At 36.5% G+C, this 11,632-nt stretch overlaps 1 protein-coding gene across 2 annotated transcripts in view; it reads right to left on the bottom strand.

Moving 5' to 3' along the window:
* Nucleotides 1–106: 106 nt before the first annotated feature.
* msna (moesin a) overlaps nt 107–11,632 on the bottom strand; it is a 29,384-nt gene continuing 17,858 nt past the window's right edge. The window contains exons 3-14 of one of the 2 annotated variants that reach the window (XM_058776968.1): nt 10,808–10,903; nt 9,843–9,965; nt 9,443–9,594; nt 8,538–8,621; nt 8,278–8,424; nt 8,077–8,173; nt 7,513–7,676; nt 6,951–7,081; nt 6,708–6,868; nt 6,372–6,464; nt 2,377–2,604; nt 107–1,582 (exon numbers count right to left, since the gene is read on the bottom strand). In XM_058776968.1, the coding sequence (XP_058632951.1) occupies nt 1,418–1,582; nt 2,377–2,604; nt 6,372–6,464; nt 6,708–6,868; nt 6,951–7,081; nt 7,513–7,676; nt 8,077–8,173; nt 8,278–8,424; nt 8,538–8,621; nt 9,443–9,594; nt 9,843–9,965; nt 10,808–10,903 (1,641 nt within the window). In that variant the 3' untranslated portion in view covers nt 107–1,417. The remainder of the gene's footprint in view (nt 1,583–2,376; nt 2,605–6,371; nt 6,465–6,707; nt 6,869–6,950; nt 7,082–7,512; nt 7,677–8,076; nt 8,174–8,277; nt 8,425–8,537; nt 8,622–9,442; nt 9,595–9,842; nt 9,966–10,807; nt 10,904–11,632) is intronic. The other variant, XM_058776969.1, reaches the window with a different exon arrangement.

The following is an 11,632-nucleotide window of genomic DNA, read 5'->3' as shown; positions in this document are numbered from 1 at the left end:
CTAAACATAGCTTGCATTTTCTGATCATACACTGTTTATAATAATGCACACATGCCATCATTAAACAACTGAAAACAACTGAGCAAGAACAACACTAGCCAATGAATTGGTGATGTTTTTAATATTTTATTGACAGTTGCAATGAAATTGTTTTAAGCAGCAATCTTTTCTGTGATTGGTTGACAAAAAAAAACCCACCTGCACCCTAAAGGCGGGAAATCGCCCAGGTAACGAGACCGCTGTATGACATAAGAATCATATTTCTTCATATTTTTAACCAGGAGATCCATGTTCTTGTATATCAAAAAGTTTAGAAAGTATCCAAGTGTAAGATCCGAATGGAGATTTCTTCCAAAGCAGCTGGGGACATATTGCTTCAGTGCAGCATATTGCCACATGAATAAAAATAAAATGAATATAGATCACAAAACAACTAAGGCACTGCCTACAAGTGCAGGGCTATTCAAAACTGTGCACACTCTGGGTAAATACTGTTCAGAAATAAAGGGAGAAATGTTATCCCAAAAGATGCTTTTTAAGGTGTCATTCTAGTAAAGGATTCTTTAAAATAATACTGCGAAAAAATTCAAATGCCTCAAAAACCAAAGTCTCTTCATTTAAAAAAGCTTAAAATAAGAATAGGATCAAAAACTAAACTAAAAATACAGTTTGATATTTTCTCTTCAGTGAAAAGGCACAAACAGGGAGCAGCCACAAATCTGCAGCAGTGAGAAACTATAACTAAAGGAATTATCAACAGGGATCTCTCACATACACATGTGTACGTACACACACACGCACACACACACACACACACGCACACACACGCGCACACACACACACCTTTGTTCTTGTGGGTTGCCTGTATTGGCAGAGTGGTTGATGGGAGCAGATAGCCATGAGTTTGAATCTATACTGTATTTGTTTTATTAGAAAGGCACATAGATACAATGTTATAGCAATAGCTAGGCTATTACACCATTACAATGGCACTGTGCAATTTGATATATCGACTATACTGATTGGAATTGGCACACTGACATGTCTCTCTGGAGTGCTTTCGAAATCTACCCTAATACTGGAATGTTTTTTTGTACTTCAATTCCTTCTGAAATTCCAGTTTTACTGAAATTAAAACCCTTTAGTTCGGTTAATCAGCAAACCGTTAATGTTTTCCAATAAAAAAAAACAAAAACTACAATCTAGGTCAAAACAACGCAAAAAAAAGTAAATCTCCCTTATAATGCAGTAACCCAAACAACACTCCTGAATTAAAGGGATTTTTGAACTGTGCAGCATTATTCTATATTTGGCTTTATTTTCTGTTGGAGTGGTGCATTGTGGGTACTGTAGTTCCTCTGCAGGAATGATGCAAAAGACAGGCTGTAGCTCCCCCTGTTGGCTGACTGCGGTACATTTACATGCACTCGAACTCGTCAATTCGCTGTTTGGTGTTTCCAGAGCGGATCTGACGAAGCGTCTTGTATTTATCTCGTCCTGCTCGTACATTCTCTGCGTGGAGGATGTCGTTCTGGGTCTTCTTGGTCTCGTCACGAGCATTAGCAAGCTCAGAAGTAAGAGCCTGTGGAAAAAGAAGATTTTTCATTTTTTTTCCTTTTCAAAGTAAATTCCCACTGATAAAGCCTCTATTATAGGCTAATCATGGGTGTCCACTTTTTTTTTTTTTTTTTTTACTCTATTGACAAACTACAGCTTGGATATTCTGCAAAATGTATTCAACACAAGAACAAAAGTCAAATCAGTTTGGAATATAATAGTTAAAGGAGAACTCTGTCATGAACTACCACTCATGTTGTTACAAATCCTTCATAAGACCTTCATTCGTCTTCGGAACACAAATGAAGATATTTTTGATGAAATCCAAGAGCTTTCTGACCCTGCATAGACGGAACTACCACGTTCAAAGCCCAGAAAGGTAGTAAGGACATTGATAAAATAGTCCGTGTGACATCAGTGGTTCAACGAAAATTTTATGAAGCTACGAGAATACTTTTTGTGTGCAAAGAAAAGAAAGTCGTTATTTTTGTTTTCTTTGCGCACAAAAAGTATTCTCGTAGCTTCATAAAATTACGGTTAAACACTGATGTCACATGGACTATTTTAACGATGTCCTTATTTCCTTTCTGGGCCTTGAACATTGTAGTTTTGTCTATGAAGGGTCAGAGAGCTCTCGAATTTCACCAAAAATATCTTCATTTGTGTTCAGAATATAAACTAAGGTCTTACGGGTTTGGAACGGCATGGGGGGGTAATTAATGACAGAATTTTCTTTTTTTGGTGAACTTTCCCTTTAAAAAGTGTTATTTTTGGATGAATTATTCTTTTAAAAATCCTATTGTGAAGTAGCTCTCTCACCAGCAGATGTTTCTGGACTCGTTCGTTCTTCTCAGCCTCTGTCATGCGCTCCTCCTCACTCCTGTCTTTATAGGCCGCTGCGGAGGTGAGTTCTGCGGAGGCCTCTGCGCTGCTCTCATCATCGTCGTTGTCGTTTTCACCATGCACGGGCTCTTGGACATGGGCTGACATGACTTTGTTCTTCAGCTCCTCTTTAGTCTTCTCCAGGTCTTCCTGCACCTGAGTGGCCTGGATGAGACACACAGCACTGCATTAAAGGGGTGGTTGATTTTTTTCTGATTGTGTTTATGGGATGCAGTCTAACGTGTTAATGCCTCATTTAAAAAAAATAAACAAAACATCCCTTCTCCAATAAACGCTTCAATGAGTTCCTGTTTTTATGAAGCCCCTCCTTCAGAAGTACACGATGGGCTTAGATTGGTTAGCTGGTCCAGTGTTCTGTGATTCGCTAAACCACCTGTGCGTATCTAATAAACGTCATGCCCCTCACCTCAGTGGCATGCGCTCCGGTTGTATTGTAAACAATGACGTCATCAATATTGCTTATCAATTTGAGCCCGATTGAGACCCAGAGAATATTAGTGAAGAGGATTGCGCAGAAGCTGTGCAAGCACGGCTCCTAATGGTATGTTTTTTGTTTGTTGTTGTCGTCGTCTCATACTTTTAGATACGCCGTTATTTGTAAATGCTACCAAAGCCACTAGAAGGCAAGCCTGCAACCATTAGCCGAAAAAGCGTAATGGCTAAAGCTAATGCATCCAGTCTGGCAGTACATGAGAAAGGAGACCAGAGGCCCTTTTTTTGAATGGATGTCAATGGAGGAGAGGCTTCACTACGCTGAATAAACAGCTTTTTAGAGTAAACGGCTTATTTAATGAATCGACAGCCCATCTGCTAATCTTCAACATGTTTTACACTAAACAATACTTCTAGATTTAACTATTTTTAGAGTTTACCAAGAAAAAAAAAAAAAAGTTGTTTTATAAGAGAAGTCACTGACTTTTTGCGACAGGTGGGATTCAGCTTACGGCACTTCTCATTCATTCCTATGGTATCCGTAAACGGTGATTGAGTGTCACACAACTAACTGAAATTCAATGACGTCAAGGCTGTAATGTGATTGGTTATTAAGGGACACGTGATCCGAGTTAGCTGATACGCTTTCTCCAATAGTAAGTAATACAGACCCTCTTCATCTCCCTATAGTAAGATAATCTCTGATGCTACTAATGTTAGCTTTTAATATATGGTTTTATCCTGATTAAAGCTTTAATACAGCACGGCAACTGCATGCGCGTACATGTTTAATGCTTCTCATAGCTATGTGAAAAATATCTGTCCATCTATACACAGTGTATGAATGGAACAGTTTATTGGAGCTGACGAGATGATGATCAGGTGAGAAAGAGAGAGAGATGTGCAAAGCAGGGGAATGTGAGGCCCCGTTTACACTAGTGCGTTTTCGTTTTAAAAACGCATACATTTTGCTACGGATACGCCTGTCGTTGACACTACTCCGGCGTTTTTGAGGTCGAAAACGGAGAATTTTGAAAACACTGCAGACCCCGTTTTAGTTTGAAAACTCCGGGGTTGCATTTCAGTATAGATGGACCAAAACGAAGACTTTTGAAAACGATGGCGTGACTGCCCACATTCGCACTGCATATCCTTGACAACCGTGTAAACAATAACATCATGCTCATTATTGTACCCATAGATATGTATGGGTAGATTGATTCCCACAATCGACCGCTCCAAGCACACAGACGCGTGTCCTCCATCTAAATAATAGGGAATCTACCTACACATATCTATGGTTGTACCTGCATGAATGGTCATGTGACATGCGTTTTCGGTTGTGTAGTGTAAACAGAGACCGCTGCAGAAACGGGTATGCTTTAGAACATTGATTTTGAAACTTGTGAATCCATTAGAACCGTTAGAAAACAGAATCACGATTCATATATGAATAGATTTTTTCGTGCACCTCAGTTTTGATGGCATGGCAACAACTCTTCCTTATAAAAGCAGCGCAATGGGGAATAAAAATGGGTTTATGTAAATCTGAGGGTGTGTGACGTCACAAACCCAGGAAGTAACTCGTTGTAGTACCTACCAGCCTTTTTGTAGGTTTTTGTCAGTTTTGTTATTATCTGGGCCATATAAAAGTTATGATATTTTGTGATGAAATTTAATGTGCTTTTAATTGGTCAGTAAAGACGGTGCTTTTACTACAAGCATTGTGGTACTATTAAGACAGACATAATTTTAACAGCACTCTGGATTTAAACCTAAAAGCAGAAAATTTAGGCAGAGTTAGGAAGTTTAATTATGATTTCCATTTCTGTTAAATCATTTCTTCCAAACTGTCCACATCACAGATTAAACTCAAAAACCTGTTTACAGAACAGCAACAGCTTTTTATTTGCTTTAAAATATTTGTAAATATATTTTAAAGCATATACAATGCTGTTGATCACAAATACAGCATGAATATAAATTTATTTCGGTGATGGCAAAACAATGTTTAGCAGCCATAACTCTAGTCTTCAGTGTTACATGATACTTCAGATATCATTCTTGTATACTGATTTGGTGTTCAAGAAATACTTTATCAATGTTGAAAACAGTTGTGCTGCTTGTTTTTAGGGAAAATGTGATACTTTTTTTTCCAGGTTAAAAAAAAAAACTATTTATTTGAAATACAAATTTACTGTAACAATGTTTTTTCTATCACTTTTTCTTCAATTCAACGCATCCTTGCATTTTAACTTCTTTAAAAAAAAATGACCCCAAACTTTTACATAATGTATATTTTTCTTTAACCATTTTAAAGCATATAATTTTAAAGATTTTTTAAGTGTATTGAAATTAGTGCTGTCAAAGATTAATCGTGATTAATCGCATAGAAAATAAAAGTAGTGCTGTCAAACAATTAATCGCATCCAAAATAAAAGTGTTTACATAATATATGTTTGTGTACTGTGTATATTTATTATGAATATATAAACACTTGCATGCATATATTTAAATAAAAAAAAATTGTATATTAAATATTATATATATATATATATATATATATAATACAAATTATATTAATATAAATGTATACATGCAAATACATGTAAATATTTTCAAAATATATACTGTATGTGTGTGTATTTATTTACATATACATAATAAATACAGTACACACATTATGTAAACGAGAACTTTTTTGGATGAGATTTATCACGATTAATCATTTGACTGCAATAAATATAGTTTTTTGTTTGCATAATATATTTGTGTGTTCTGTGTATATTTATTATGTATATATATATATATAAATATACACATACAGTATATATTTTGAAAATATTCACATGCCTATATTTTTATTCATATAATTTACATTATAAATATATTTAATATATAAACAACATTTTTCTGAAATATATACATGCATGTGTGTTTATATATTTGATTTGTCAAATAAATTATATTAATATAAATATATACATGCAAATACATGTAAATATTTTCAATATATATACTGTGTGTATATTTATATATACATAATAAATATAAACAGCGCCACACATACATTATGTAAACAAAAACTTATTTTGATGCGATTAATCATTTGACAGCACTAATTGAAATATGTGTTTATGTAGATGCATATAAATAATTATTTATATATTATTATTTATTTAAATTATTAAATATTCCTGACAAAACTGAAAATGTTCAAAGCTGTAAAATACTAAGTTAACAATATCCTGAAAAGGCATGTGGTGATAAAAGCATCAAATAGTAAATTACAGCTCTTCCACATTCATTTTTGTCTTAACATGAGTGACTGTAAACAGAGTCACACCTCAAGTCATTTTCCCGGTTGTGTGGTTTCTATTTTTGCACAATGGTGTGGATGGACGGATAGACAGGTCTTTTACTAACTCATTCAACAATAAACTGCTGCAGTGCACCTACTAACAATTATCCATGTTTACCTTCATTTGCCACTCTGATGCTTCCTCCTCTTTCTTCTTTTTGGCATCTTCAAGCAGGGAGATCTTAGAAGTCAACTCTGCCAGTTCAGTTGCCTGTATACACACATATATACACACATATACTCAGAATCTCATGGGAACGCGTGTAATTGTGGGTGTCCTGCGCTCTGTGGTTAGATGATGTTTGGTTCTCGTGGAAACCTCATAATTGTAGTTTTGTTACCATAGTTACCAACTGTAACCTACTTAAAGTGTTATTGTGAAGCTGTCATGGTGACTAGAATTGTGCTGCCATGGCGGCTGGCAATGTGTATCTTGGTAGTCATGTTAACTGACCAGATGCTCCTGGTTCTTCATCTGGCTCTCAGACTGCTGCAGCAGAGTCGATTTGGCCTCCTCTGCCAGACGGCGTTCCCGTTCCAGGCGTTCCGCCTCCTCCTGAGCACATTTACGCTCCTGATCCAACTCCATCGCCTTACGGGTCTGCTCCTCCAGCTCTGCCCAAACAAAAAATAATGAGCAATTAATGATCGTTAAGAAGAGAAGAAAGAACAAAGAGCAAACTTCACTCCATGTCACCTTGCTGAGCTCTTCTCGTCTGTTCCTCTATCACTTTGAGTCTCTCCATCAGCTCCTCTTTTTCTTTTTCAATCTTCTCTTTCTCCTTCTCAGCCTGCTCTCTCTTTTTACGCTCATCCTCCAGCATGGCCCTGAAACAAACAGACAGATGTATTAGAAGAACATGTCCTTCCTGGCATTGTGAAGTGCCCAACACTGAACAATGATCTGATCTAATCTAAACATACAACCATTCAATACATAACACTCAAATATAAACACTTACTATTGTCTTAAGGTGTTGGCTTGATAATGACACAAAGTTTGTGAATGAATCTGTGTAATCAATCAATGAGTCACTTATAATAGACAGACACATTAACTGGTTGCCATCTAATGGTGTAATGATGTAACATACAGAAGAAGTCACTCAATGAATCGCATCTGAACGAAACCTTGGTGAGCAGAATCAACATATTTGAGTCACTGGACTGAATCCAAACTAACACCAATAATCACAATCTTGAGCTAATATCAGAGCCTTTGTGTGGTGTTACTCTGTAGATTTTTTTTTCTCTCTCACCTTTCCATCTTCTTGTGGTTCTTTTCCTCCTTGGCTTGTGCCTTCATCTGCTGAACCTCGATGGTGTCAGGTTTACGGCGTCTCATATAAAGCTCATGGTTCCCCATGCACAAGGCCAGAATCCTCTTATTAATGCGTAAACGCTGGGCATAAAACACAAAGTCCTGTAGGGAAAAAAAAAAAAAGAGAGAGAGAACATTAAAAATATATTTCCTATGATGCCTTGAAATGCTGCCTACATAGACAGCTCCCTAAGTTTGGAACAAAGCCAAAAGAAAGAAGGGTGAGGGAGTGAGGGATCAGGAGCTACAGGAAACACTGAGGAATGGGAAAAAAAAAAAAAGGAGACACACATCCAGACTCTTTATGTCTGTGGTAAATTGTAAGAAAGAGAAACGTGTAGCTTCAATGGAAAGTCTTCACTGTGATTTCACCATCATCAAATCACATAATGAAACACAAGATAAGACTCCACTGCTTTGGAATAACAGCTTTCTTCTTGTCTACACCCTGTTTGCAAAGAAACTCAACAGATAAGTCACACACCAATCTTGTTTGACATACCGGGGCTTTTTTATCAATGGGTTTGATGACAAATTTCTTATCGTTGAAAGAAATGTTTCTGATCTCACTCCAGGGGAAACCAATTTTAGGGGTCATCCTGGAAAGAGAGGAGGAGAGATGATTCAGGGTTTTTTGGCACAGAAATAAAAGTCACTTTCCATGATATTTAATCTGTTTCTAAATGTTAAACGTAGCAAGTACTTGTCAGTCTGCTCATAGATGTTGAGTCCCAGGGCGTCCACACCCAGCCACAGCTCTGATCCTTTCTTATTTTTGATACTGAAGTAATTCACACCGTACATCTCCAGATCCTGAGCTATCTTCAGATACTCCATCATAGAGTCCTCTCTGAAACACACACAGATACACATTATCATTCTGTCTGGTGTGCGTGATTGACAGGGTCACTGCAGTCAGCGATAAAACAGAAAAAAAGCAAGCGCACATTCCATTGGCTGTACCTCAACATGCCCTTGTGCTCCTCATGCCAGACCTGAATTCTTTCCTCCCATTGCTCCTTATTCAGCTTGTGCTGTTCCAGAACTCTGCAGAGAAAAGATTACACACACATGCTCACATTCAGAATATCAAACACATTCTTTGGCTGATACCTTTCAACAAAACATTACGTACTATGCTTTAAGCCTACACAAGACACCGTGGCCTCTGCCATTTATTTAATGCATTTTTTTTTCACAGAAATAGGGATTTTCTCAGGTGTAAAATTAAGATTATGCATGAACAAAGAAACAACTAATAAAAAAATAAACATTCATTGTAAGATATCTTCATTATGGATTTTTGTTATTGCAGCCCTAGCCCAAATAATTTATTATAAACCTCTCTAGGCGTAATTTAATAGATTAGATACCACACAGCACTGATATTTAAACCATATACTTTAATATCAATGAATGAAATGATGTATGTGACTGACATGGTTTTAAATTAAAAAATAGTGTTTGAAGAGTCAAGAATTTAATAATGTTTATGATTAATATTTTAATTCTACTTTTTATTAGATATAAAGTCCGTTTTTAAATAATGTCCATTATGTTTTTAGAATTGAATTTAAATTTTGCTATTTAAATGTACACAATTATTATTGCCTTCAGCAACCAAAATGTTGTCTACTGCCATTTGCAAATATTGTATAGTTAATCATACTGTCATTATAATAGATTTCTGAGCTTTATTAGTTTCTTTCATTAAGTAGTTTAGTTATGTTTTGAAAAGCTGATTTTAGAGCATTGCATACACCACTTAAGAAAACAGATCAGAGCACACTTTCTGTCAGTCATCTGTACTCCCCCACTCTCGAGAAGCACTAGCCCACACTTGTACTACAATATGCGTGTATGCACACCTCTGTGGGAGCAGTTTCTCACTGGACAGGTATCCAGGAGTGTGAACATCCTTGTTGTAGTCAGTGTATTTGGCCTGCACTGCGTAAGATGCCAGCAACACTGCAGTCTCCGGGGGGCAGTAGATATCATCATTCAGGATCCCCTCTTTCACCTGAAGTAAACCAACAATGGAACTGTTTTAAAGCAAGAAATGCTTTAATGTTGGCTTGTAAGCGAACCCGGCAGTACAATTCCTTCACTGACCACCAGATTGTGCAATATCACATTATTACTTTCCAAGACCCAGAGTTCATGTTGATACACTCCAATTGACACGCCTTCTATATGAACATATCTAAGGCCACATCGTACATGTAACTTTTCCTTAGATATACAGTGATAATGTAAATACACACAGACCTGAAGGAAGAAGAGTCTTTGAGTCGCCTCTTGAATCAGCTCCTCTGAAACATCTTCAGGGTAAAACTTTGCTCTGAATTTAAACAGCAAAGGACTCTCCTTGCGGACGTCTTGAGCCGTAACCTAGGCAAAAAAAGAATAAACTAGAATCACTTTTTCAGTCATTAATTCCACCTGCATGTCAGCACCCATCATATCTTTCTTGAGCACAAATTAACAGACCTCATTGACTTTCCCGCTGGGTACAGTTATTGGGAAAGACAAGTCTGGAAAAGGCTGACAGCTGCAGGTTTCACAAGAAAGTGCTGCTAATCAGTGAGATCTCGTCAGTGGCATAATGATGAAAGTGTTCGTTGACAGGTTTTTCTTTATTTTGTCAATGATAATGAAGAAAAGATTAAAAGGTGGCATGATGAGAAATACACTATTTTAAATAAAAAATTTGTACTAAAATATGCTGTTGTGAACACAATGTTTCTGTAAAAACGCTTGAGACAAAATGCAATATCCTTAGTAGACTCTAAAACGCTGAAAATTAACAACTGTTTCCAAATATATTATCTTCTGAAAAAGTATCCAATGTGCCAGATAGCCTAATATACAGTATATTGTATTTTACGAGGTAATGTAAACAGCAAGGACACATGTTGACGTTGATTAAAAAAAAAGATTAAAAACAAAGATCTTGACAAATATGTTAAAGTTAGTAAATGGAAAAACATTTTCAGAAATCTTAGAAAGTTTATGCGGTCAAAATTTGACACGTTTTGCACATTATAATCAGGATTTAAAAGTTTTTGTTTACTGAAATGATGCACCATCGAAATCATAGTAAAATGAAATTGAAGACAAAATATATACATGACAAAAAACAAATAGCTGTAAAAAAAAATGAAGCATGGTGCTAATGGGATACTACAATGCTATATGCATTCACACACACACACACACACACACACACACACCTTCTTGTTGAGTTTAAGCCAGGTGGTAAAGCCTTTGGTATCCTGGTACTGCAGTCCAAAAAACCACACCTCCCTTAACCCAATGGTTTTCACCACCTATAAAACAGACACATTAAATAAACAGGCACAAATACACACATTTGCTTTTTGGAATAGAGGGATCTGAAAAGGAGACTGAAGCTCAAATTCCTCTTCATGGACATGGAAAAAGTGGAATTGCAGCTGGAACTGGACCATATTACACATTTAATTTAATATTCACAATCTAGCTGTGCTAATATAATAATACTAATTTTAAAATAAATAAGTGATCATTTTAATGCTTTTTATTTGGCTAAATTTCCTTTAAAAGAATCAATGGACCTGTTCCACACTTCTTAATACCAGAGATGGTTTAATAGAGCATCTGAATTAAAATTCAGTAAAAACCAGCAGCGCCTCCAAGAGGTCAAATGTTCAGCTGTTTAATCACTGCTGTATGTATTTAGCTTTAAAGCAGGGGTGGAACGCTCAAGAGATGCTATGAATGTGACCGCATACACACAGAAGACACTCGCTATTCTAGGTCAAGAGGGTGTGTGAGACAGACAGCAATGGAAAATGTGAGGTATTGTCAAATGCTGGCTCACAACTGCACCAGTCAGACCATACGGTGTCTGAAAATTATGCAAGTTAAAAAGAGACAGAGAAAGAAAGAGAATGAAAGACAGTGATGAGCAAATGTGGAGAAAGAGAAAATGATGGGGAGGAGGCAGCTGTGTTTATATAGGATTTGTAAACAGAAGGTGACGCTTCTATCAGTCTCTTTTCAATATAACGTCATGC

Source organism: Onychostoma macrolepis, chromosome 05 (genome assembly GCF_012432095.1).
Source record: "Onychostoma macrolepis isolate SWU-2019 chromosome 05, ASM1243209v1, whole genome shotgun sequence".
Lineage (NCBI taxonomy): Eukaryota > Metazoa > Chordata > Actinopteri > Cypriniformes > Cyprinidae > Onychostoma > Onychostoma macrolepis.
The sequence above is the reverse complement of the archived record's forward strand: the minus strand, read 5'-3'. Positions and strand labels throughout refer to the sequence as shown.